Source organism: Penicillium paradoxum (assembly GCF_028828445.1).
Source record: "Penicillium paradoxum strain IBT 22861 chromosome Unknown utg000004l_segment0_segment0, whole genome shotgun sequence".
NCBI lineage: Eukaryota > Fungi > Ascomycota > Eurotiomycetes > Eurotiales > Aspergillaceae > Penicillium > Penicillium paradoxum.
The window spans coordinates 2315191-2341025 of record NW_026643182.1 but is presented as its reverse complement, the minus strand read 5'-3'; the positions used below and the strand labels follow the sequence as shown (position 1 = coordinate 2341025).

Genomic DNA, 25835 nt, shown 5'->3' with positions numbered 1-25835 from the left:
TACAATGTTATATGTTCATTATGGAGTGTTCGATATGATATCAAGCACGGGGATGCAGAATGAGGTTGTCAATCAGGCGTACGGGGACCTTTCCATCGCCCAAGCCACAGTCCTCACCTGGCTTGGAGACTTCCAGTGGTTCCATCTTGAACGCGGTACTCAATATCGCACCCTTAGCCAGATCGACAGTCTCCAACTCCTCAAGAGTATCGGGATCAGCGAGAGAGATGTAGTCGACCTCGTAAAGTGCTCTTTCAGCTGGTGAAAGCGCCTTTTGCTCAGAAAGGACAGAATCCGAAATCATGCGGGCAGCGTCAAGGATATCGGTCCGGCTGGTCTTGCCGGCCAGATACGCTTCTTCGGCGGCCTTCAACGCTCTATATATAGTGAGTCCAACGGCTCGTCGGCGGTCTCCCAAGTAGACGTTTCTCGAGCTCAATGCCAGGCCATCAGCTTCACGGGTGGTTTCAATGATTCGCACTTGGGTGCCAATATGGAAATCCTCCACCATGCGCTTGATAACTACAGTCTGCTGCACATCCTTCTGGCCAAAATAGACGCGATCGGGAGTTGTGATGTTGAAAAGCTTCATGCAGACAGTTGCCACACCGCGGAAGAATACTGGCCGAGCGCCACCCTCCAATTTGGTTGAAACAGGGGTAATTGTGACGAAGGAGCCATGGCCATCAACTTCTGATGTAGGAGGTAGACCGGGATACATGACCTTGGATGTCGGTGCGAAAATGGCCGTGATGCGCCCAGCGCTTGCACTGTTTTCTCCCAACCGCTCGAGCTCCTCATTCAGCTTTTCCAATTTTTCGACATCGCTCTCCCAGGTGCGGGGATAGCTAGACAGATCTTCCGTGACTCCGAATTGTGTGGGATTGACGAAAATGCTGACGAAAATGTCTGTATTCTCACGGGCAGCTTGTCGAATCAGCGAAAGATGCCCCTCATGGAGTGCGCCCATAGTGGGAACGAATCCGACAGTCCGATCCTTCTGCAGCAACTGGCGACGTAGTCCCCGGATAGAGGAAGCATCGCGGAAGACCTGGAAGCTGGATGGCTGGCGAACAGATTGTGAAGCGGCGGTCGCGTCAGCGATGAGGGATGAAGCCGTGGCTGGTGGATACAGTGAGCTTATCTGGAGCTACAATTTCGATAATAGAGACATACTCGAGAACGACCTCACGCCGTTAATCAAACGAGACATTGCGATGATCAATCACAAAACAAGCTCAATGCAGAATGCAGAATGCAGACGTCAAAAACCAGGTGGGACGAGAGCTGCGAGCACATCTCAGGCCACTCACGTGACCTGCCTCGGCTGATTCCTGGGGAAACCGAAAAACATCCGGGGGCGATCAGCCGTGTCATTTGTCATTGCCGATTTGTTGAGAGCTTGGGGGCTCGAGCTATGGTCTGGTGCCCGCACCTCTCCTCCTTCGAGCTTTTCGTCGAATCCTTTATTCTTTCTATACACCGTGGACCAGGCCACGTTCTCATGACTGGCTCTGAACTATAACAGCCCTTGCCCTGTCAGCACCCCGCAAAATGCCGTCTCCCAAGTCGTCGATCCCTGAGGACCACTCTGCGCCAGATTTGGAGATCGCTAGTTCGAAGTTGACAATTCATCCATCCGGCTTCACTGGAGGCCCTGAATCCCACGATGAACAGATTACGGAACGCAATCTTGTTCGCCACATGGTACGATTCCGTGAGAACCCTCTCGATTTCCTGCGGGAAGTAAGCTTGTACATGTCCGGTACAGGCTGGCGCGCATATGATGAACCTATCGGCCAACCAATCTTCTACCCTGGCTTCTCCGAACGGATGAAGAACATGATATTGGCCAGCCCTCTCCTGCAGAATAAGGTCACTGAACTGGCCAATGGTCGGCTTGCGGTTGAAGAAAAGGAAGGACTGCTGGCAATCAAAGAAGGCGTAACACAAGACGAAAAACGCGCCCGTCGCAGGACTGAGATTGAAGACAGCCTTCGGGAGGTTGTGGATACAATGATGGAAAACATGATTTGCAAGATGGAAAACAAAAGATTTATTCGGAGCGCTTATTATATGTGCACACAGCTCTTGACTCGAGCTTATCATCAAGGTATGCTTCACTTCACATGACTGTCCCATCTCATACCAATGCTAAATGCTATTCACACTAGGAATCCATGTATCTAGCGAGGAAATCTTGCGTTTACGTTCCGTGGCTGAAACTGCGGCCAAGAAGAAACAGTCCATTGTTTTCCTGCCTTGCCATAAGTCTCATGTGGATTATGTGTCACTACAACTTATCTGCTACCGTCTCGGAATTTCTTTGCCAGTTATTGTCGCGGGTGACAATCTCAATATTCCGTTGCTGGGCGCTTTCTTACAACACGCAGGTTGGTTGCAAAGCTATCTCTGATTCACTCTAAGCTTTTTTGCTAATACAATCTAGGCGCTATGTGGATCCGACGAAGCTTTGGAAACGATCCATTATATCACACCGTCGTACAGGCCTACATTGATACTCTCCTTCAACAGGGCTTTAACTTCCAATGCTTTATCGAAGGTGGTCGTTCAAGAACTGGAAAGCTGCTCTCGCCTAAGTTTGGCATCTTGAGTTTTATCATGGACAGTTTACTATCAGGTCGGGCTGAGGATCTTATCATCTGTCCTGTTAGTACTCAGTACGACAAGGTCATCGAGACTGAGTATGGCACTTCCCATTGGCACAATGCCCTGCTAAGTGAGCATTTATATTGACTTATTCTCTAGATCATACATCAGCGAGCTTCTTGGCCAGCCGAAGCCAAAGGAGAATCTGGCCGATTTTCTTTCTTCGTCTTCAGTTTTGTCTTTGAAGCTAGGCCGAGTTGATGTCCGATTCCACGAGCCATGGAGTCTCCGAGACTTCATTGGCCAACAGCTTACGCGACTGGATCGTCCCAGCACGGACATCAATGACAAACTTAGCTATACTGATCGAGGCCGCATTCTGCGAACATTTGGCTATCGGGTTCTGTCCAATATCAACGATGTTTCTGTGATGATGCCAACCGCCCTTGTTGGAACCGTCCTCTTGACCTTGCGCGGTCGGGGAGTCGGAAAAGGTGAGCTAGTACGGCGATTGGACTGGCTCTGCGAGAGGGTGCGAGCCAAAGGTGGTAGGGTCGCCCACTTCTATCGCTCACCCACAGAGACGGTGGTTGACCGTGCACTGGAAGTCCTGGGGCCCAAGCTCGTCGGTGTGATCTCGGGCCTAGTCGAGCCAACGTACTATGCCGTGGATCGCTTCCAACTTTCCTTCTACCGTAACATGCTAATCCACCTTTTCATCACTGAGGCGCTTGTTTCTGTGGCTATGTACACCAAGATCAAGCAGGGCGGTGGGCCCACTAACCAAAGAATCACGTATGAAGCTTTGAAAAAACACGTCTCATTCCTGTCGCAACTCTTCCGGGGTGAATTCATTTTCCCGCCCGAAGGTTTGGCCCACAATTTTGATCACACATTAGGTGGGCTAGAGAAAGATGATGTGATCATGATCACCCGTGATGAGTCCGGCGCGCCGCTTTACGTGGAACTGAGTGAGTCTGAACGGCTATGTGGTCGTGAGAACTATGATTTCTACTGCTTCCTGATTTGGCCTTTCATTGAAGCCTCCTGGCTTGGAGCAGTGTCTCTTCTTGGGTTGACACCGCCTCTTGACGGCCCGACGGAAGTTTGGATTGATATGAAGAAAGCACAGGATAGTGCTCAGATCGTAAGATCCTCCATCTCATCCAAAATTTATTGTTTCTAACGTTTGCAGCTTGGTAAAACTTTATATCATCAAGGCGATCTCTCGTACTTTGAGGCGGTCAACAAGGAAACACTCAAGAATTCCTATCAACGATTTGAGGAAGAGGGTATTATCCTGGTTGCGAAGAACAAAGAATCCAAGGCCGGTTCGTCTCTCAGGCTGGCTCCTGAATGGGCACCCCAACGCGACGAAAGCACTGGGAAAGTTCTCGACGGTGGTCGACTCTGGGAGTTTGTCGAATTAATTGCACAGTCTCGCCGCGAAGGGTGAGTCCCCTTTCCCTCGCACCATCTCTCTTGACTTATAACTGACCTCTTGCAGAAAAAACCGTCGGGACGGCGCAACGGTTTCCTCGCGCGTTCTCACCATGTCTGATATTGTTGGGCGAAAGCTATTCCAAAACGCCGCAGCTCCAGTGCATGCCGATGTTTCGTCGCGCCAAATGCGTAGGAATGCACTAGGAACTGAGGCTAAACTGTAGTCTATCCTTTTCTTATACCCCTGTATGCAGCAATGTACAGGCTGCTGTTCGATCTACTTCCTGTTTACGCTATATCATTAATAATTCGACGAATATCAAGCCATCAGTTCCATGGTGTGCAACTCGTGTATGTAAGAGTAGGTAGCTGTATGATACCGCGACTATTTCCACGTTGATTTTGTAAACGGTGGTGAATTACCACTTCCGATCAGCTTTGCCTTTTTGATTCGAGTCCGCTAATACGCTGTTCTGTGACCTTTTCCCTGTGTCGCCTTAATAGAATGAACCCACCACCTCGTTCCCCGATAGAGCCTCAGGATTTCTAGAGGATCCTGACCAGTGGATATAGTGAATATTTGATGATAGCCACACTAGCTTGAGCATCGTGAGCGCTTCAATAGGAACCTTATTTGCAACACTTTCCATCCATACATCTTCCGCTCGAGGGGCGGCGAAACGCAATAGGTAGCTATCATTTATTAGTCAGGTTCTGTATAAAAAGATGAAAATAAAATTGAGCCGTTGGAATTCTGGCTTACCGATGCCTTTAAGCCGTTCAATTTGCTTGCCAACATGCGGAATTGGGCATTGTTGGTCCAACTCCCCAAGGCCTCCATAATGCGCAGTGATGCCGATGAAGATAGTTGTGCTGCGATCTGCATTCAGGGTAAGATTGAGTACTCTCTCTTTCTGAAGATGAATCCGACACTTTCATCCGACGGCTGTGCCTCGGACTTGCATACGGGCCTCGCATATAGCACTGGGCCGACCTGGGACTGGGCAGTCGTCATCCCAAGTTCGACAATTGTCAACTCTAGCACGAGTGCTTGAGGCTCTGCCATGCTGAACTTCAGGTAAGTGATAAGTGGGTTTAATCAGAGGTTTTTAGAACGTTGTATATGTGTAGAGATATATTGACTAAATGTGTGGTGAATTTCCAATTTTGCCAAACACGTGCGTCTTATATAGATCGTCCTGCTGAGTTGGATACACATATATTGAACTCATTAGGAGAAGCGAGGTACCCCAAACCATGGATTTTCAGAGTTACCTTATTTTCAATCCTACTTGTTTAGGTCCCTGTGAAGGACGATGTGGAAGGCTCAACATTTTAGGATTCCTCCAGCGGCAGGCAACATATATGTCTTGGAAGACAGATACAAGCGAAGAGGCACAATTTGATTTTCTGGTAACTTGAGTCTCTAAAAGTCGGATTATATGCGTTTAATATGACTAGACGCGAGATATATATTTGACCTGACAATGTTGCAGGTATATAATGGTCGTTCAATTCACTCACTCGTTAATCTATCTGCTCTTACATACAATCTCCCAACAAACCCAAAAATGCTCAAGTACAAACACAACGTAAGAATTATCGGATGCAAATTCGCTGAAACGTGCGCAATAAAACCTCAAAACAGGTATGCGATAAAAGAAAAACAAAGGAAAAACAAAAGAAAGTATAAAGGAGTGTATAGGGAAATAACCCTGGCGCTATAAAACACATTATATCAAGTCACCGAAGCGACCAAACTCACATCCTCATAAACTGACCCTTCGCACCAGGACTTGTAGGGGCAGACCTTACAGACATCACCTTTGGTGACGACACATCGATCGGGGACAATTTCTCGGTAGATCTCCTGCTAGGCGAGGTCTGGCCGTCATCACCGACGAGAGTGTCTGTTGACCGCTTTGCAAACTCCTGGAGACGACCCATGATGACAGGGGAATCGGAGTACAGGACAATGCCGTGCGAGTAGATACAGGGAGAGGCCTTCTCTTCCTCGCTAGCGAAGTCCTCGTGTGCCGCCTCGCGGGTAATACGAGGGAAAGTACGCAGGACGACATGGCGACTGGGCTCGTTCTTCGGGTTGTGCTTCTGCTCCTTGTTGGAGGCGTACTCGGACCAACTCTCATTGGAAATGCTCTCTGCGTCTGGGGCGGGGAAGCTGGCGATGACGAGCTCGCGCTCGACGCGTGCGTGTCGCCATGTCTCGGCGGCGAGCTTGACGATCCTTCGGACGCCGGTCAGGAGGGAATCCAGGTGCTTGGGGTCGGCAAAGTGCTTGATGTGATCGATAATCTCATCGACAATGACTGCAGCGGCGACGTTGATGGATTGCTTGGCGTCGGAGGTTGTGTAGGCTGCTTTGAGAGTCTGCTGTCTCCAGAATGCCTCGCGGCGGACGGACTTGCGTCGAATGTCCATGGACAACATTTGGAAGAAGGTGTCGGCTTTGTCATATCTCCGGCCCAGAGTGAAGAGGAAGGGCTGGAATACTCGGAAAGTTAGGGTTTTAGAGATGATGTGTTGGATGTATGCACAGCGCAGTTCGCGGGAGGCAGGGGTGTTATCAAGGAAAGGCGGGAGTTCAGAGGGAATCTTGGAAAGGATGTCTTTGGGGGGATCGATGGGAAGATATCCGAAATGTTCTTTGGAGAGATCGTGGATGAGCTGCGAGAGCTCGTTGAAACATTCCAAACTAAATGGCGAAGTGTTTATTAGATCGTGTCCATTTATCGTTATCAACATGAGTCTATAAGAAAGAGTATGGTCGCTTTGCGCTCGTGCAGTTCATAAATAATGCAGGTAAAACAAAAACAATGCAGGCTTCAAACAAATAACAAAAGAAATATAAAATGAATGACTTGTCTTGAAAAAGACGCAAAAACCGGAAGAGGAAGAAGAGGAAGAAGCATGAAAGAAAGGAGTCCTCAGGGCTTTAAAGATCACTTACAAGAATTGATCGCCCTTGGTGTTTCTGAGATCAGTGGCTTCTCCCAGGCTAAGCAATGTCTTTCTTAGCCTGTCGCAATCTCCGCCCAAGTTATCAATGGTAGTGCGCATCCCTTCAACTGCACGCTGAAGGTGCTGCTCCTTGATAATTCCCTCTCCTTCCAACTTCTCCTTCTCGCGCTCGGAACTGGCGAGTTCGCTAGTCTTGTCTGCGATTTGCTGCTCCATGGAGGCGCGTTCTGTATTCCAGAGCTCTTCCTTCTCACTCATTTGAGCTTCCAGAGCCGCAATCTTGTCTTCGAACTCCTTGGTCGTAGCAGCGAGTTCGTCACTGTGAGATTGTCGCAGGGACTCCAATTCATCGGCATGACTTTGTTGAAGCTCTTCGGTTTCCTGGGCGTGCTTCTTGTTGGTTTCTTCCAATTCAATTCGTGACGCTTCCAGTTCCTCGAGCTTCGCTGCGAGTGCTTCGCTTGTCGAGGCGAGTTCTTCACTTGTCGAGGCGAGTTCGGAGAGCTTGGTTTGTAATTCGGCCTCCTTGGATTCCAAAGCAGCGATCTGGGAAGCCAATTCTGTCTTGGTGGCCTCGAGCTCGGTGCGGTGGGCTTCGAGGGAATCTTCTAATTCGGACTTCTCCTTCTCCCATTCGCCCTTTCTGGCTGCGTGCTCATCTTGAAGCTCCTTCTCGCGAGCTTCCAGAGTCTCGGCTGCTGCTTTCTCATCCTCGCTCTTGATCTCCTCGAACAACTCGGTGAGCTCATGTTTCTGTGACACAAGAGCTTGCTCTTGCTCCTCTTTCCTGGCTTCAAGCTCCTTCTCGTGGGCTTCCTTCGCCTCTTGTATGTCTTCGTTCAGCTTGGTGAGCTGGGTTTCGAGCTCGGCCTTGGCTTCAGTCAGTTCCTCAGTGGTCTTCTGGTGAGCAGTCACGTTATCTTCAAGATCCTTCTGCTTCTCTTGAAGATCTCCGAGTTCCAGACGCAGCTCGCTGATGGTGTGTTTTAGCTTGGAAGCTTCTTCGGCACTTTCATTGGCAGTCTTCTTCATTTGTGATTGCAAGGCTTCAATGTAGTAGTCCTTGTGTAGCAACGCCTGTTCATGCTGCGTTCCAATTTGTTTCATCTCAGCCTCTCGGTGGGAAAGCCTATGCTGGGTGTTGCGGAACCCACTGAGCAGAGCATTGATGTCTGGAATGGCCGATTGGATACGTCCAAGAAGCTCAATATGCTCAGTCTCGCCCTCTGGGGGAGACCCACTCTCGTGAGGACGACCCTGGCCCATGGCCTGACCCATGGACAGGCTTTGAAGTGCAGCATATGATGCTGCATATGATGGGTCGGCGATGCTGTAGCTTCTCTGCATGTAATGGGGATCCGGTGCATGATGAGAGTAAGACCCATAAGGAGGTACCATTCTGTCCCCACTCATGACAGGAGAGTGTAGAGGGTGTGGAATACTTTGAGGCATGACGGGTGGTGCTTGGTGATGAGATATCGGTGCAGCTGGTTGGTTTTGAGGTGTTGCAGTAGGGGACAGTGATGGGGACATTTGACGTCGGCGAGAACGTGCAAGTGGGCTGCTGACTTTGGGCACCGGCGGGGCGTTATAACCTATTGGTGAGGCGTAGGACGCCGGAATACCGGTGTAAGGTCCAGGTAAGCTATAAGGCGTTGGTGAGGCGTAAGGTGCCGGGGATCCAGCGTAGGCAGCAGGTGAAGCGTATGAAGTTGCCACCGGTGAGGTAGCGTATGCGCTTGCTGAGGTGTAAGGTGCTGGCGCCGAGAAGGGAGGGGGTGAAGCGTAACCAGAAAATGTGGATGGTGCAGGGTGATATAGCTGGCTCTCTTGAGAGGGAGTTGAAATAAACCGTGCTTCAGTGGACGATGGTGAAGGCAATGCTACGCCGACAGCCGCAGGGGAGAATGGATGAGCTGGTGCCGGTGATGGGGCAACAGTTGTCTCTTGGAAATAATCGGCTTGGCTTGTCTCGTCTGGCTTGCTCTGGTCGTCCGAGGGCTCTTTTGCTTCTGTGTCCTCAGTTGGAGGCTGGACGGGAGGAGTTGGGTCTTCCAGTGGCGGCTCTTTGACCTCGGTGTCCTCGACAGGAGATGCAACTGCAATTGGTTCTTCCGGAGACGGTTCCTTGACCTCGGTGTCCTCGATGGGAGATTCAACGGTAATTGGCTCTTCCACAGATGGCTCTTCCACAGATGGTACTTCCACAGAGGGCTCTTCCACAGATGGCTCTTCCACAGATGGTACTTCCACAGAGGGCTCTTCGACAGAGGGCTCTTCCACAGATGGTACTTCGACAGAGGGCTCTTCGACAGAGGGCTCTTCCACAGAGGGTACTTCCACAGAGGGTACTTCCACAGAGGGCTCTTCGACAGAGGGCTCTTCGACAGAGGGCTCTTCGACAGAGGGCTCTTCCACAGAGGGTACTTCCACAGAGGGCTCTTCGACAGAGGGCTCTTCGACAGAGGGCTCTTCCACAGAGGGTTCTTCCACAGAGGGTACTTCCACAGAGGGTTCTTCCACAGATGGCTCTTCCACAGATGGCTCTTCCACAGATGGTACTTCCACAGAGGGCTCTTCGACAGAGGGCTCTTCGACAGAGGGTTCTTCCACAGAGGGTACTTCCACAGATGGCTCTTCCACAGATGGCTCTTCCACAGATGGCTCTTTGGTCTCGATGTCCTCCACGGGAGTCTCGGCGGAGCTTGGCTCGTCTGCAGGTTGTTCCCCGTCGGCAGGGATGTCAACTATAGGTGATGATTGATCTTCGACAGGGTCGGAGATGTCTTGGGGGGCAGTATCGTTGTCGACCACCTCGTCTGGAGATACGGAGGGTTCGACTGAAGGTTCTTCCTGATCTGCGACAGGGGTAGGATTGTCTTGTGGTGTGGTGTCGTCGTCGAATACCTCGTATGCTGATTCAGACAGAGGTGTTGGTGCTTCGACAGGTGTGTCAACAGCAGGCTCTTGTTGGTCTTCGGCCTGTTCTTGCTCCTGCGCCGGAAGTACAGGACTGCCAGGAGTAGGGGTATCGGTTGCAGGTGGTTGAGGTTCTGTGACTTCTTGGGTCTTTCCCTTCTTATTCTTCTGCTTGGTGGCGGCCTTGCCACTCTTATCCTTGGCCTTGGTCTTCTTGCTGCCCGCGGCCATCGCGGTAGGGGGATGCGTGCCCAAAAATTCGTGCTGCTGCAAAACGTGTTACCAATGAGATCGGTGAGCTAAATCGAGCGTGAGTAATAGTCCGATGATATGTTTAGTGGGATGACTGGACTGCACTGTACATTTGCAAGGGGCGCTGGCGATGCCTCAAAGATATAGCCCAAGGGGATGGCTAAAATAAGAAAGAATTAAGAGTCGGAAGATCTAGAAGTGTGAGCCGAATGGCTTTGATCGGGCAGAGACCTGAAGGAGTGGGCACAAATAAATATTCACACCCGCAGGAATCGACAGTTTGGGTAAATCGAAATATGAATTCTATTATTGAAAGATGTAAAGAGAAGGAAAAGAAAAAGAAAAGCAGAACCCGAAAGGAGAAAAATATCTAGACTCGACAATTGGCATCCCAACGATGTCGGGGCACAACACAGCGGACCGAGCCTTAGCGGATTGATACCCATCCACTCCCCAATGTGCGAGAGGGCCTGAAACCCGCGAATAGACGCGCGTGCCGGGGCGAATTTCAGGGCACAAAGAAGATCCCAATCCACCGTTTCATTCTAAACCGAAGCGAGACCAGTTGGAAGATGCCATGGCATTGGGCATCAAACTGTGGGTTCGGGTTAGGACTCCAACGACAGGGCGAGGTTAGTGGGGGGAGCGACACCGACAACCTGACATGTTCAATCGAGAGCCAGACATTAATCATAGGCGTGGATTCGAACAAGGCGAGATTCCCAATGGTTGGATATCGTCCAATGAGTGTTGAGGCGGAGGGGCCAGAAGTGTGACAAAGGTAAATAGTGAGGCTGGCATCGGACAACACACCTCCATGACTTCATGAGGTTGGGAACGTATGCGCCATGCATGTTGGACATAATATGATTGTCGATGCGATGTGGAACCGTACATCAGGCTGCGTGCAGGTTAATTTTTGGGGGGTTTATTCTTATTGCGGAGTCCAATTCTACCCAATACATGGGGGTGCTACACTTGCACGGTGTGACTGCGATAGTATGCAAGCATGGGTTGACTCGAGGTTCCTGGCCCGATCATGATACAAAGAATCGGAAGATTCCAGTTGAAACACCGAGGATCGCCCAACGATGCTTCATAGAATAGGATAGAACTGGAAGATCAGACTATTATTAGAACAATGGAGAAGTGATGCTGTCCCTCCGATGCACCGACACTTCACTCGACGGGATACCGTAAACCGCCCTAAGCCCAATACGGACATCACGTGCCATCGACTTTCACTTTCCACCTCGCCCTATCATCGCCCTGCAAAGGGTCATCGATCACCACCAATTGCTTCCTTCCACACAATGTTTGCTGCTAGACGATCTGTTCCCTCGACGCGGCAATTGCTGCGCTCCCAGCGCCGCTGGGGCTCTCATGCCGCCCACGAGCCCGTCAATGAGTCCTTCGGCGTAAGCTCTTCTCCCCCGCCGACCGCGACCAGACCCGAATCTGGAAGCAGAGCTAGAAATGCATCACCAGCCTCCCAACCACCTGACTAACCTTGACATGTCCACTTAACAGCGCAGCTTCTACGTCACCGTTGGATCCATCGCTTCCGCCTACGTGCTCTACCGCGTCACCAAGTCCAACGAGGAATCTGGCTCGCCGTCTTGGATCTCCAGCCTCATCAGCAAGTGGTCGCCTTCCCAGGAAGTCTTCGAGCAGCGCAATGCCATCCACACCGCTATTATGGAGAAGGCTGCCGCTGACCGCCACTTGCTCGGCAGTCAGGCAGCCCCCGAGGCCTACGCCCTCAGACAGACCGAGTATGTGACGCCGCTGCTGAGGCAATGCTTTTCTTACCTGTCATTCTAATCGTCATTCTCACTTCTAGGATGATGAACTCCGGTTCGCCCTACAATGTTTCGCCCGGTTCGCAGGCCGACCTGAGCCATGTCGTGGCTCACTATCAGCGCAAGAACCAGGAGATGGAGGATGCTCGGGTTGCGCGGATGAAGGACGGTAAGGTTGTTTCGCTCTACGAGTAAATTGGTGGTATCTTTTCTCTTTAGCCGGCTGTCTGAACTAGCCATGTGTGGAGGAAAAATTATGTACATATACGTTGGGACTTGACGTTCAATCCAGCACTTGATAATTGGATTTTCTTTTGTTTTGAGCATTTCGCCGGGAGCCTCGATCAATCTGGGATGAATGCAGAGATGAGATATTCATTTCATGATCAAAATTGCTCTAGGACGCATTTGTTGGCACCACCTCCAACACCACTCTTCCCACGCCCTCAGATTGGACATTCAACTTCTGCTGCACATCCAGCTCATTAGCACAGACATGATCCAACACAGCAAGGAATTCATCAACACCACCACCAACTCCGAAATAAACCTTCTTCGCCGCCACAAGAGCTCGGCTTCTCGCCGATGCAGTGTTCGAGCGGCGCAGCAGTGCCAAAAGCGTCTCGGAGAAAGACTTCAGCGATCCGGGCGAGTAGATAGTCTCACTGGCAAGAACCAAGGTCTTGCGAGCAGCATCACCAGATGAGAAGACCAAATCCACAAACTCGGGCGACCAAGCACCGGAAACAAAATCAACAAAAATCCCACGCTGGACAAGGTCATTCTTGAATTCTTCGATCACCTCAGGCGTGATATCCAGCTCTTCATCCTGGTCTCGCGCAGTTGGAGTAGCTGCTACAGCCACCTGGGGGCGGCTATTGTGCCATGTCAAAAGAAGATTTGGGAGCGTGACAAGACGGAGCACATCTGAGTTGTAGTCCGCGAAAGTGAAGAATGTCTTTCGTTGACTCTGGCCTGGCTCGGCCTGGCTAAGAAGACGGGCGAACAGTGTCAATGACGGGACTGCTGTGCCTGCACCAAGCTATTTTATCATGTCAGCAAATCCTAGGCGTGTTCAAAGATGAAACTACGACGAACCTCAATTATATGAATGTCCACTGGGCTATCAGACGATTCATCAAGAATGTCCTCGTCGAGAGAAAGCTTGGCTAGATCCAGGGCACATTCCCAGGTCTTGAAACCGCCTTCATAGAAATTGGGCGTGATGTCGCCTTTCTCGATGCCGGCAATCAGCTGTTCATTATCGTGTCCTGCGCTGTCTTCGGCCATAAGCTGGGTGCGGATATCAAAGATCTCGCGACGAGCAACGGCTAAAGGCGTATTGCTGATTTGAAGCTTATTGTAGAAAATTTGAGAAGGAAGAATTGAGAGCTGTCATCCTGGTTAGATATTGGCTCTATCCAAAGCAGATGCATAGTAAAGTAATCAAATCATGCCTGCTAGAGGACGATATCTCATAGGCCTGGATTGGATGGGATTCGGAGTATACTGGCCAGCCCAAATGATCAACAACAAAAGCGATTGCATGCCATACATAAACAATGAAGAAATATACTGACTTGCGACTTACCCATTCATTCATATCATGCTTATTCGCTTTCACGAGCTCAGGAAGAGAATTGCTCACAGCTTGTTGGGAGGGCACATCAGAGAAGTCATTATTGATCTCAGAATCGTCAATATCGATATCCTCCCCCGAGAAGCCGAAGCTGAATGCCATTTTCAGGTGGATAAGATTTCTGTTTCCCTTCTTGCAAGTTACCTAGTACTTTGCAGGTGAGCTGTTCAAAGCGGATGATGCAAATTGTGGGAATATGTCAGATTCGAGTTTCCTACCTAAGACACTCGGACGAATATTGACACAGACGCTTGTTTCTCACGGCAGATGAACTAGATGATCAGCTCGATTGCTGTTTCAAGGTTATCTTCTTACGGATTTTGCGACCTGATTTCCATACAAAAAATTGCCCGCAGTGGGTGTATGACTAAGCGAATTACAGCCCCGGGCCTTAGGCAATAATCCGGGATACAAAAGACACATGTAAATCCTACAGAGGTACAAAGTAGAACCAATTTGGGGAATCTGTAACTCATAATGTCATTTCCAGATGCTTAGTCACTAATGCAATCTATTCTATTCTAATGAATGCCAAAATTACAAGCCGCAATTAGAGAGCTGCGTTTAAGCCTTAGACACAAGAGCCAAAGCTTGCATCACATCGGCGTGAAGGTCAATAGAGTCCTCAATACCACAGCTCATGCGCACAAGATCATCATAGACACCGGCAGCCTCGCGCTGGTCCTTGGGGATACCAGCGTGGGTCATGCTGGAAGGCACTTCGCACAGACTCTCAATGCCACCCAGACTCTCGGCCAGCGTAAAGACCTTGGTGTACTTGCAGAAATCGTGTGCAGCCTGTTGGCCACCCTTGATGCGGAAGCTGAGCATACCACCGCCGAGACCGTCGCGGTGCTGCTTGAGAGCAATAGCGCGCTGGGGGTGGGAGTCAATACCGGGGTAGTTAACGGAGATGACGTGGGGAGAGGCCTCCAGAGCCTTGGCAATGACGGTGGCGTTCTTGGAAGCCTCGCGGGCGCGCAGGTGCAGGGTCTTGAGACCACGGTGAGCGAGCCAGCAGTCAAAGGCGGAGGGAACAGCGCCAATGGCGTTCTGGAGGAAGCCGAGGCGCTCCTTGAGGCTCTCGGAGTTAAAGGCAGCAACACCCATGAGGACATCCTAGAATTTAGTTAGCTATGGGACAAAAAGAAATCGATGAAAGAGGTATAGGACTCACCGAGTGACCGTTAATGTACTTGGTCACGGAGTGAACAACAATATCAGCACCGTGATCCAGAGGGTTCTGGACGTAGGGGCTCATGAAAGTGTTATCGACGACGACCTGGATGCCATGCTGGTGGGCAATGTCGGCAACAGCCCGGATATCCACCAAGCCAAGAGTGGGGTTGGAGGGAGTCTCGATCCAAATGAGCTTAGTCTCGGGACGGATCATTTTCTCCAGCTCGGTCTCAATGGAGGGGGAGAAGGAGACCTCGACACCGTGTGCCGAGGCAACCTTGGTGAAGTAACGGTGAGTACCGCCATAAACGTCGGAGACCGAAACGACGTGCGAGCCAGCGGCAAGGGACTGGAGGACGTTGGCAGTGGCAGCGGAGCCAGAAGAGTAAGCAAGAGCGTACTTGGCGTGCTCGAGGGCTGCAACAGCTTGCTCGAAGTTATCACTTCGGGGAATATTAGTCCGCCTGATCAATTTGTCATGGTTCCAATGAGGTAAACTAACCGGTTGGGGTTAGAGCTTCGTGTGTACTCGTACAGACCAACAGGGTTTCCAACACTGGTCTGAGCATATGTGGTCGACAGGGAGATCTTGACAGGGCATTGTTAATATTGTTCTATATCTGTTATAGATAGAGCCGCTTACCGGTGCAATGACAGCGCCGGTCACAGGGTCGTGAGGTGCACCGGCGTGAACAGCCAGTGTTCCGAACCGGCGGTCGGTAGTGTGTCCGTTTTCCGTAGAGCCCATTGTGTATAGAGAAGTTGGTTGGAGAGTACCGGAAGGATGCGAAAGGTGGGTTATATGTTTATAGATAAGATGAGATTACCGCTCTTTGTACTGCGAAATCTTAATTTAGACCCAAATTGCGAATCCGATTGCTAATCAAGGGCGAGGATGGCGAAAACCAGGAGGAATGTCTGCTTTCGGATGTTTTTGTGCTGAAAAATTCAACTGGAAAAAAAATTCGACTGGAAAAGAATCTTTTAGGTACTGCCAACCTCTGGGTGGCATATGGCGATGGATCGCGTTGATGCGACTGGACGAAATGCCACCGGAGCTCCACCGGTCGCCGCCAAATCTGCTCGGAGAATCGGCCGGACACTCCGATCAGTCGGAGTCTCGGAGTGTTCGGCACTTGCCGGATCATCTGTCAGCCATGTTATTTGTCCATCTGAACTATATCCAAGCCCTTGGGGTTAATATCTTGGGGTATGTGTTACCTATATGTTTGTGTTACTTGGGCTATTTAAAAATAGATATGGATGAGCGGATTTGCGGGGATGAATACCACTTTAGTTCCTCGTTCTTACCTACATTCAGATACCATGTTGTAGTATATCCACCGTGAACAAGGCCCTTCTTAAATAGTCCAAGCGTGTCTGCAGGGACTCGGCGAGCAACTACATCTCTTCATAATAACAAGTCACTTCTCTATTAATGTATTCATTTGCATTGATTCGTATGGGTATCTGATCTAACTAGGAAGGAAATTGTATGGGCGCTGAGAACGGGCCACGATAGACCAAGCGACAAGAAGACAGTCTAATAGGTGATAGTGCACCAGCAAAAGCAAACTACCACCAAGTGATAGGTCCAGTTCCACCCATCTGCATCGATCCCTGGGGAATGGTCAGTGAGAGCAAAAGAAAGTTAGAGATAGAGATACTAACAAGAATGGAATACGGAGGCCGCCGTTCCTGTGGAGTTTCGTCACCAAGCTCTGGTGCATTAGGAATCTGATCGTGCCATTCTTCTGATTCAACCCGGAATCGAACAACTTCTCCCACATCGAAGAAGAATTCCGTTCCGCCTTCACTTTCCCAGATCCATACCTGCTCGGCATAGTCACTGTGATCTACATTAGTATGGTTTGATTCCGCACTAGGCGGGGAATGGCTTACAATCGGGACTTCTCCATGAGCATTTGTGGCGGGATCAAAATGTCATTGAAAAATTCCAGGCCAACTTGAAATTGTTAGTATATGACGCACACTGAGAGTTTAGATGTGGGACGCACTTTTGATTCCATGCTCTGTACCACTGGAGATCTTCCCCAGCATGATCTCTCCCTTGAAAGGCCGGAACACAATCATACGGAATTTAACTATGTCATGATCAGCATTGAGTCCAACTTGAATAATATGGTTCAACCGTTGAACCCACCGTTAACATTGACCAGCCCAGTTCCATGGCCAATTAGACCATCAGAAGACTCTAGCAAATCATAGAAGCTAATGCACAGGCCGATTTTTTGAATAACCTGGATACTTAGAATAAGCGTTAAGACATTGGCAACAAGCCGAGATGACGCACTTTGTTGGCATATTTCGCATTGATATTGTCTTCAATAGCCACTGCGCTGAATTTTGAGAAATCTTCAGGCGATATCTGAATCAGATCTGAGATAGTTGTCTACCTTTGTCAGCTAGCGGTCTTTTGATATCAGCGTCAAACTTACTAGGATGAACATGGTGGTGACGACCCAAGAGGAAGGAACATGGGATGAAGAAGGAAGATGGAAGAGACGGTTGGTAGCTCTTTCCCCGTTTGAGAATGGCTATTGCACTTTTTTTTCGCCTGAGAATGCAAACTTTTCTACTTTCTTCACTCCCCGCCCAAATCCCACTCTTCCATTCCCGTGCAATTTTTAGAGGTCACGTGCTGATAATCAATATCACGTGCGAGTTTGTCGCATTATCTCTTGAATCCTCCCAGATCACGTGCTATCACGGAAATTCTGCCCGCTCTGTTATCGCATCATCACGTGATATTCACTGGACGCAAGCTTTGATCTCAGCTGAGAAGTGGAAGTCACGAGTTTATTACTGTGATTGTGCTGGCGTCTTTCAAAAGACCCGCAGGATCTAGTAATGAGCTCTCAGGGTTTCTCTTTTCCGCCGCCTCCGCCGCCTCCGCCCCCGTTGCCAGCGCAGCAAGCACCGGCCGACCCCCAGGCTCGACATGGACAGAACCGAGGTGGACGCGATCTAGATACAAGAGGCCGTGGCAGAGGGCAGGGCAGTCGAGGCCGTGGAGGTAATCATGCACGCGGTGGACGAGCACCATCATACCCTGCAGCTGGAGGCTTCAACTTTACACAGCCAAACTATGGCGGATACCCTCAAGCTCTTCCCCCAGCACCATACATGACCCCTTCGCCTTATCATCCTGGGCAAACAATCCCATTTCAGCCTCAGTCATTTCCCCAACCAGTAGCGCAAGGGAACTACTTGCACCCCCACAATCCTCAAAATCCGACGCCATATCAACCTCATCAGTTTCCCCAGTTGGCGGCGACGGGAAGCTACCCACACAACACTACTCCCGGCTACCCTCCCCCAGACTACATGAAAGGTCTACCAGCACCTCATCATGGTCACCAGCCGAACAATCACGCAGTGATGGGCTCCGTACCCTGGCACAACAGGATGCAAGGTGCGGGATCATACATGGGAGCTCAACCAGGACAAGCACTAGGGCCACGACCTCCTCATGGCAATCAGGGCCTAATCCCTCCTCAATCCCATAAACGGGATCACTCTTCTGCGTTCAAAAAGCAACCTACCGTACCCCGAACTCCCGCGGCGCCTGCAGTACCAAGCTTCGGGAATCCTCTGCCGTCGAAACCACCACTTGCTACAGACCTCACAGCCGGAAAGGCAAAGAGAAGAAGGCGCAAGCATAATCAACTTGGCCTAACTCCCCAAGCCAATGACGAGTCCAGTGAAGATGAAGTAGCCGAAGACGAAGAATCCAAGCTGGCGCAAAGTGTATCTGAAACAGCACCACTTCAGGTATCTTACAAAGGCCAAACATCTAAACTAGCAACGCCCTCAGATATCGCTGCTTGGATTGCAGAACGAAAGAAGAAATTCCCCACCCAAGCTCGAATTGAAGAGAAAAAGAAGGCTGTAGAGGAGGCAAAGGCAGCCCGTGACGCAGCACGTCCACAAAAGAACAAAAAGGAGCACAAAAAGCGAAAGGACCATGGCCAAAAGCAAAGTGGATCCAACGCAAATTCCGCTCCTGATCTGGCTATGAATGATGAACAACGCAGGGAGACTATTCAGCGCGATCTTGCACGTGAGGAACAACGAATCCTCGATGCCATGGCTGAGACCAACGCTGCTCGTCTCCGAGTGGAGGCCCTACGAAGGGAGGCATTGAGCCTAAATGGAGGCGTGCAGCAAGACCAATCTATTACCCCGGCCGTCAAAACTGAGCCCGATGATGCTACGTCAGAGCCAGCGACTAAAGTCGAACTCGAAGCCCCTATGCTTGGGCCAGTCATCAAACCTGAACCTCACGCCACGATACCAGATACCTCGATTCCTGAGAACCCAATCAAAGTCGAGCACTTGTCCCACTCTAGCTTGGATGGTCCTATGGACCTTGATCCCGATATCGATGATGGGGCAAGTGACTGGACTTCCTCCAGCGGCTCCGACTCGGATTCCGACTCTAACTCGGACAGCGACGGTTCTGCACCAGAGCAAGTAAGCTCACGCCGCACGGGGCCGGAGCGGGTGCCGCCCCCGCCACGCGAAGGCAAAAAGACCGTCTGCCGTTATTTTGCGCGCAATGGCCATTGCAACCGTGGCGATCAATGCAAATTCTCACACGATAATGACTCTGAACGTAGCTCCAAGGCAAAGACCAAACAGCCAGAAAAGAAGGACAAAGACCCCAGACGCAAGGGACTTTACCAAGCTGTGAGTGTCCCCAATTTGTTTTGTTTGCGGCTCTCATTGAAATTCTAACATGCATTAGTTGCTGGACCGACAACAAGAGGATGATGATCGCCGAGCAATGGAAGTGATCCTTTGGCTGGGTCAAAACAACGTGTTGGCCCTGAATCAAGGAAGCTAAACGGCTACGATACCCCGAATGAATTAGCGCCAGGACCAATGTACGAAACACTGCGCAAGGATGGATTGAAAAAGGTCATAGCTCCGGGGCGCAGGGGGCTTTGGTTGGATTGAGAACTTGTATGAATAACCGAACTGTAGTCGCGTGGCTCCGATACGTGAGAGTGATCAGCGGCAAAAAACAAAGAAAACCCCCAAACAAAATGGCCCCAAGGCCTCTGGGCCTCGGGTGAACCGGCTGTCCAAGTCGATGTGTTTGAATATTATGTATCCAAGGTCTAATTTTTCCCTCGTAGCTGTCAACCAGAGAAGAAACCATGGTTCTCGCATCTAAATTTATCCCTCCTTGAGCCAACGAGAGATGATACAGGAATGTACATACATTCTAGCCGAGCAGTGGAGCAGTCATTTAAGGTCGAGGCCCAAACCAGTCAACGGAGGAGATTCCCTGCCAAGCGAGGAAAATACGCCCGTTAGGCCAATGGCCCATATGTCCCCCGAAGCTCGTGGATCGCCACGGGCAGTCATCCTCCTCATTTGAGCCCATGCCGAGGGCCAATCATTCACCTTGCTTCCTGATGTATTTGTTTTTTTCCTCTGCTTTGACTTCGCCGGTCCCTGCCTAGCTCCTCGTTCAATACCACACTTGCTCTCTTAGGTATAAATCTACTCCGTAACCTCCACTAGACTCCGTTGGTGTCCGGTCCTTTCTTCCATTTCGCCTCTTTACAGATCGCCTTCCACTCCTTTGAGGCCCATTTATTTCCTGTGATTCCACTCCTTTATATTCTTGTATCTCTTGAACATTCATTTTTTTTTTCCGAATATATACTTGCTATATTATCATAATGCGCTTCTTCACCTCCTTCGCCGTCGCCGCTCTGGCCGCCATCGCCTCGGCCGACAGCAAAGCCAACCCTTTCAAGATCCCCATTGAAGGCTACACCTTCAAAGTTGGTGAGCCCACCACCTTGTCCTGGCAGCCTACCACCAGCGGCACTGTCAGTCTGTACTTGAAGTGGGGTGCAGTGACCACTGCAGCCTCGGGTACTGCCATCGCCAGTAAGTGATATATCATACATCAGAATGACTCAATAGTCCATATCCAGCATACTGACTATGCACCGCAGCGGGCATCACCAACGACGGTAGCTTCACGTGGGAAGTGCCTTCCAGCCTGGCTGCTCAGCCCGACTACACCATTGAGATTGTTTCGGACACCGACGCCAACGACTACAACTTCATCGGCCGCTTCACTGTTGAGGGTTCTACTGTCTCTGTCTCTTCCTCCAGCTCCAGCTCGACCTCTGCATCCTCCACTTCCACTGAGTCTTCCACCTCGGTCTCGGCCACCCAGACCACGGAGTCGAGCTCCTCGATCAGTGCCAGCACCACCAGCACCAGCACCAGCACCCCCACGACCCTGACCACTGCCACCACTGCTTCCAGCACTCCTTCCAGCAGCTCCGCTACCAAGACCTCTACCACCGAGACCTCCAGCACTGCCATTTCCACCTCCGCCAGTGCTAGCTCCAGCGCTACCCCCTCGGAGACCCCGAACGCGGTGCCCACCACCAACGCCGGTATCGCAACCCGGGTCTCTGGTGGCATGTTGGCCCTGGTTGCCGGTGCTTTCATGCTGTAAATTACGCATCCGTACGTTGTCACGAAGACCTCAGAGTCACGTTGACATGCTTTATTGATGTTTTCTCTTCTCTAATTGGTTGGACCTTACGGCCCAGTATTTTCCCTTTTTTCCCTTGGGGGCTGTACAAAACTTCCCGTGTTTTTTTGGCTGGATTGTGGCTTTTTTTTCTTTTTCTTCTGGTTTTCCATTTCTCTTTCATCTTATTTCTTGAGCGCTAATGAATATACCTGCAATTTTGCCCCTATTTACTCCATACATTCCCATGGTCTCTTCCACTTTTCTCATTTCCCATAGTCCAAGGGACTGTGCGTCGAATGGGGAGAGTGGAGAGTCGGGGAAATTAATTTAAAATCCCGCACTTTGGCTGAGCAAATCCTTTGACCCCGTTGACACGCCATTTACGCGCCATTCACTTAGACCGGGGCTAATGTATGTGCGCCATCACCTACTACTCCGTACTCCGTAGTTCTTCCCCTGAGATCACAAAGAGCCCTCGGTGCAAGGGGCATTTCTTTGTCTCTGGGTTTTTCCAAATAGTGATCGTCCGGAATTGGTGGATACTCCAGGGCTGTCAGTCTTAGTGTCAACCAAAAAAAAATCAAGATTCCCTGCAGAGTCGCCCTGCTCCACAATCCCCTCTCTCGTTATCTCCTTTAGATTGGCCCCATCTAGCGCCAGGGATCGCGATGAGAAAGGATTTGGGCGCAATGGACTAGGCTACCTCTGGCGGCTGGTAATTGGCTAGTAAACAGCTAGTAACTTGGTGCAGTATTTTTGCAGGGTTCTGGATTCCTGCTCAATTTTGCGATTGATATTCAAATGCCGATCTCTCGCGTGGATGCGATATACTCTGTTCTCCATACTACAGCATGTTGTACTCCATACTACAGTACGGAGTTCGGAGTACACTGTTCGTGGAAAAGTATTCTGGATGAACTTCATATATATCTTATTCATCAAGAGTCACCCAAACTTGCTTACGTACATGTCTGGCCACGGCCTCATCTCCGAGGCTGAAAAGCCCGGTGTGCCTGACTCGTGATCGCTAGCCCACAGAGTCTGAGTACTCCGCATCCAACGATGAAATGTCAATCTGCTGAACGACTCGACATTTCAAGTCTCGAACGATGTCATTATCATCTAGACCACCTTCTCCGCCCCATGTGGTTCCCAGGTTTTCTTTTTCCTCGGGCTATGCTACGCACCCGCACGGCGAACCAACCCTGGCATAACAACGAACCCTCCCAATGCATGCATGTCTCTCAGCACGCACGAGGCATAAAATGAGAACCTCAAGGCAAAGACAAAAAAAGCAAATTTCATTCACAATCCCAGCCTCATTGCCCAAGTAACGAGGCCCCCCGACTTCGAGATCGTTATCCAGACTCAATTCCAACGCAAGGGAGTGCACGATCGAACGATGCTGTCCACCTCGTGTCTGCGTCGAGCAAGGCTCCTGGACCTGATGCAGCTGATTGCTGTCAATCCCGGGTGATTTGGTTCATCCGGTCAAGTCGGAGGCTGGGAGCTGGATTCGGCCCTCTGATCTATCCAACGAGGCCGACGTGTTGGACGGAATGTGATTGCCTATATGCAATAGTTGCATAGCGGATGCAGAAGCCGGGGTCGGTGTCTCCCGCTCTTCTTCGAAGTGTGAATGGCCCAGCTTGCTCTTTTGTGCCCCATTGCTTCGCTATGCCATTCGCTATTGGTTGGCACGAACGATGACATGACGGCTCGGTTTGCAATGATCGGCCCCCTAACTTGCAGTAGACTCCATTGAAGGGCCTGAGGATCCGCGAGAAAGATGGATGATTTTTTTTCCCCTCGTTGGAATTTGGGCGATTCTGCATAATCTGAATCATATAAAGGTGCTATCCCATCTGCCCTTCATCGTGGGACTTTCTCTTGTTCCCTTGCTTGATCAATCGTGCCATTGGAAGCCCGGAATATATCTGGGTGACTATTCTCAGATTCCTATATATCAATATTCATTTAATTTGATCGAAACAATACAAGATCCACCATGCTATCCACCAATTTCCTTTTGGCGTCGGCTGCCGCCCTCACCCTCTCCGGTCTAGCCAATGCCCAAACAAACATCACCGAGAAAGATTGCGCCTCCACATCCGAATACTCAAAGTGTAACAGGGATGTTGCAGACAAGTGGAGCTCCTGCATCAAGGACTGCAGAGGAGATGGTAACTGTATCGTGGACTGCGGCTGTGAATCCCACCAGAAATATATCAACTGTATGGCCGAGTCATGCTGGAACCAGGTACGGCACTGAACCTGATATATCACTAATCCTGATGAAAAAAAAATCACCACTAACCACAATCCCAGGTCTATTCCTGTAAATACCAGCTCTTCGTACAGCAATACTTCGCCGTCTGCCCCAGCGCCAAAGAACCAATCCCATTCTGGCCAGCCCCCAACAACGCCCCAAACCGCTGTTCCTGCGATCTAGCCAAAATCACCCAAAGAACCCTCTCCTCCCGAAACGAACAAATAAAATGCATGAACAACGTCACCAACAACATCAGCGACGACATCAGCAAAGGCCCTGACCTATCGAACCTCAGCAACGGTTTGGACATCGCCAACCGCGCCTCCGACTGCGCCTGCTGTGGCGCCAGCGCCAGTATCTCAGCGTAAGCCCAACCCATCCCCAAACTATACCCATCTCCTCAAACCCATCTAACACCACGCAGATCCTGGGATATCTGCCCAAAAACCGAGCCCACGCTCGCAGGCGCAGACATGTGGGGACTCTTCTTCCCCCCAACCTACCCAACCTCTACACCTCCCTCCCGAACTGGGCCTGGTCATCCTGCGACGCGAACATGAAGGACACGAAATGTCAAGACCTCGGATTCAAGGACGCAGGCAAGTTCTACAAGCCGGGCGAGTTCCCGGATAACGGTACCTCGACGCTGTATAATGTCGGCGGGACTGTTACCGCGCCGCCCAGCGGTACGGTGCTCACTTGGTCGCAGGCTTCGGCGACTTATACCGTTACCGCGACGGGGTATGACCGCGAGGCGGTGGTTAGCCAGGATGAGTACCGGGCTACGGCTACGGGAACTGGGGCTTTTGCGACGCAGACTTCGGAGAGTGGGGGTGCGGGTGGGAGGGGGGTTGGTATCGTTGGGGCTGTTGTTGGGGCGGCTTTTGCGGTTGTTATGTTTTGATTTGGGGGGTAGAGTGGTGGAGGGAAGTTGGATGGTGGCTTTTTTGGGGTTTGGTTTTTATGTGATATGACCTATGACTAGGGGGATCTGAGATCTCGTGGTGATGACTGTGTTGCAGGGCGACTTGCGATGCAGAATGTGGATATACTCAAATAATGATCTTTTTGAGAGGAATCACACTTAACTCATTCAGGCTTATAAGAATTGTTGATGAAATGCTCTATGGGAAGATGAGACGGAAGCGATCAGTGTGGATAGAAGGAGTAGGCCGAGGTTGGAATGTATCAAGTCATACAAACCAATGTGTTTGATTGTTCCCCGAGGGTAGTTGAAACTGAACAAGTCTATACTTTCGTACAAGTTTGTCCTGGAAGTACTCTTCAAGACAAGCCTTTAGTTTGGGGTTCCTGCCCAGGACGCGAATAGCTACCTAGGTAGCTTGGTCTTGTGATGAGCTAGACCAATTCCTTTCAGATAGAGGTAACCATTCGAAGCCAATATAGGGAGGGTGGCTGGCGGTTTCTGTGGCGGGGATAGGCTTTGCTGGCTGCGCGGATCTCTCAATCGTCAGTCATGGCGAAGATATACACCAGACTCATGAGATCCGAGGTGTGATCGATTTGATGATCTTAGGACTCGTTGAGGGAGCTGTTGCCATAACGCTAGCACTTGGTGGTTGATTTGCTACATGTACCATGCTTTCGTGCAAAGGTTCTCAGAATTCTTTTTTTTTTTTTTTTTCTTTTTTTTCTCTTTTTTTCTCTTTTTTTTTGGCCTGCTCATAGGGTCATGTTGCAAGGATTCGTTGAGGACTTAATTGGAGGATTGATAAACTCGAGCTCTGGGCCGTACATATCTTTCAGGGGAAAGCATCTAGATGAAATTGTTCGTTCTTCGAATAAAGAGTCTGCCAGGTTTGATATCGGCTTCAACATGTTAGTTAGCGACTGATATCTTGAACTTACAATCTTCAAGTGTGCGATCATATGTGTTAATATCTTATTCTTCAAGTGATACGACATAGATACGATTTTAAATGCAAACTATAGACCTATCTCTCGGTATCTCAATGGCTGGTAGGTAACTTATGAGGAAGCAACTACTCCAGGATACCTAGTACACTTCTGGGCAGCAGGAAGAGGTTATCCTAGAAATCGAGGTCGTGGAATGATAAGTGCTAGAGTAAATAAGCATAGTCTATGCAGAAATATGTCGATACAAGGTTGTCGATGAAGCTATCAAAAGAGGAAGGATAAAACAACGGAAGCATAAGTATAGCAATGACCCAAGACCTAAGGATA

General features: G+C 50.2%; 11 protein-coding genes across 11 annotated transcripts; 6 read left to right on the top strand and 5 right to left on the bottom strand.

Moving 5' to 3' along the window:
• Positions 1-40: 40 nt before the first annotated feature.
• Positions 41-1213, bottom strand: N7457_004615 (pantoate--beta-alanine ligase PAN6; the record flags this gene model as incomplete). Its single annotated transcript, XM_057175660.1, has 2 exons — positions 41-1122; positions 1177-1213. 2 exons carry the CDS (start codon positions 1211-1213, stop codon positions 41-43), a joined length of 1119 nt encoding a protein of 372 aa, XP_057032707.1.
• Positions 1214-1554: 341 nt separating this feature from the next.
• On the top strand, positions 1555-4277 carry N7457_004614 (lysophospholipid acyltransferase family protein; the record flags this gene model as incomplete). The annotated part of the gene is made up of 6 exons (XM_057175659.1): positions 1555-2113; positions 2175-2393; positions 2450-2705; positions 2770-3757; positions 3806-4062; positions 4118-4277. 6 exons carry the CDS (start codon positions 1555-1557, stop codon positions 4275-4277), a joined length of 2439 nt encoding a protein of 812 aa, XP_057032706.1.
• A 573-nt stretch (positions 4278-4850) lies between these two features.
• On the top strand, positions 4851-5108 carry N7457_004613 (Pectin lyase fold/virulence factor; the record flags this gene model as incomplete). The annotated part of the gene is made up of 1 exon (XM_057175658.1): positions 4851-5108. One exon carries the CDS (start codon positions 4851-4853, stop codon positions 5106-5108), a length of 258 nt encoding a protein of 85 aa, XP_057032705.1.
• Positions 5109-5814: 706 nt separating this feature from the next.
• Positions 5815-10182, bottom strand: N7457_004612 (uncharacterized protein; the record flags this gene model as incomplete). Its single annotated transcript, XM_057175657.1, has 2 exons — positions 5815-6766; positions 7022-10182. The coding sequence occupies 2 exons, from the start codon at positions 10180-10182 to the stop codon at positions 5815-5817; spliced, it is 4113 nt and encodes a 1370-aa protein (XP_057032704.1).
• Positions 10183-11516: 1334 nt separating this feature from the next.
• Positions 11517-12200, top strand: N7457_004611 (putative NADH-ubiquinone oxidoreductase 178 kDa subunit; the record flags this gene model as incomplete). The annotated part of the gene is made up of 3 exons (XM_057175656.1): positions 11517-11621; positions 11734-11978; positions 12047-12200. The coding sequence occupies 3 exons, from the start codon at positions 11517-11519 to the stop codon at positions 12198-12200; spliced, it is 504 nt and encodes a 167-aa protein (XP_057032703.1).
• Positions 12201-12402: 202 nt separating this feature from the next.
• On the bottom strand, positions 12403-13746 carry N7457_004610 (protein-histidine N-methyltransferase; the record flags this gene model as incomplete). Its single annotated transcript, XM_057175655.1, has 3 exons — positions 12403-13047; positions 13104-13397; positions 13597-13746. 3 exons carry the CDS (start codon positions 13744-13746, stop codon positions 12403-12405), a joined length of 1089 nt encoding a protein of 362 aa, XP_057032702.1.
• Positions 13747-14208: 462 nt separating this feature from the next.
• N7457_004609 (cystathionine gamma-lyase CYS3) lies at positions 14209-15571 on the bottom strand (the record flags this gene model as incomplete). Its single annotated transcript, XM_057175654.1, has 4 exons — positions 14209-14763; positions 14822-15266; positions 15326-15411; positions 15467-15571. 4 exons carry the CDS (start codon positions 15569-15571, stop codon positions 14209-14211), a joined length of 1191 nt encoding a protein of 396 aa, XP_057032701.1.
• Positions 15572-15807: 236 nt separating this feature from the next.
• Positions 15808-17294, bottom strand: N7457_004608 (DNA-directed RNA polymerase III subunit RPC25; the record flags this gene model as incomplete). The annotated part of the gene is made up of 8 exons (XM_057175653.1): positions 15808-16000; positions 16400-16443; positions 16495-16672; positions 16726-16789; positions 16842-16928; positions 16988-17084; positions 17138-17236; positions 17283-17294. 8 exons carry the CDS (start codon positions 17292-17294, stop codon positions 15808-15810), a joined length of 774 nt encoding a protein of 257 aa, XP_057032700.1.
• Positions 17295-17694: 400 nt separating this feature from the next.
• N7457_004607 (CCCH zinc finger protein) lies at positions 17695-19693 on the top strand (the record flags this gene model as incomplete). Its single annotated transcript, XM_057175652.1, has 2 exons — positions 17695-19536; positions 19595-19693. The coding sequence occupies 2 exons, from the start codon at positions 17695-17697 to the stop codon at positions 19691-19693; spliced, it is 1941 nt and encodes a 646-aa protein (XP_057032699.1).
• An 847-nt stretch (positions 19694-20540) lies between these two features.
• N7457_004606 (GPI anchored serine-threonine rich family protein) lies at positions 20541-21337 on the top strand (the record flags this gene model as incomplete). The annotated part of the gene is made up of 2 exons (XM_057175651.1): positions 20541-20754; positions 20823-21337. 2 exons carry the CDS (start codon positions 20541-20543, stop codon positions 21335-21337), a joined length of 729 nt encoding a protein of 242 aa, XP_057032698.1.
• A 2029-nt stretch (positions 21338-23366) lies between these two features.
• Positions 23367-24534, top strand: N7457_004605 (uncharacterized protein; the record flags this gene model as incomplete). Its single annotated transcript, XM_057175650.1, has 3 exons — positions 23367-23618; positions 23687-23994; positions 24102-24534. 3 exons carry the CDS (start codon positions 23367-23369, stop codon positions 24532-24534), a joined length of 993 nt encoding a protein of 330 aa, XP_057032697.1.
• Positions 24535-25835: the final 1301 nt, after the last annotated feature.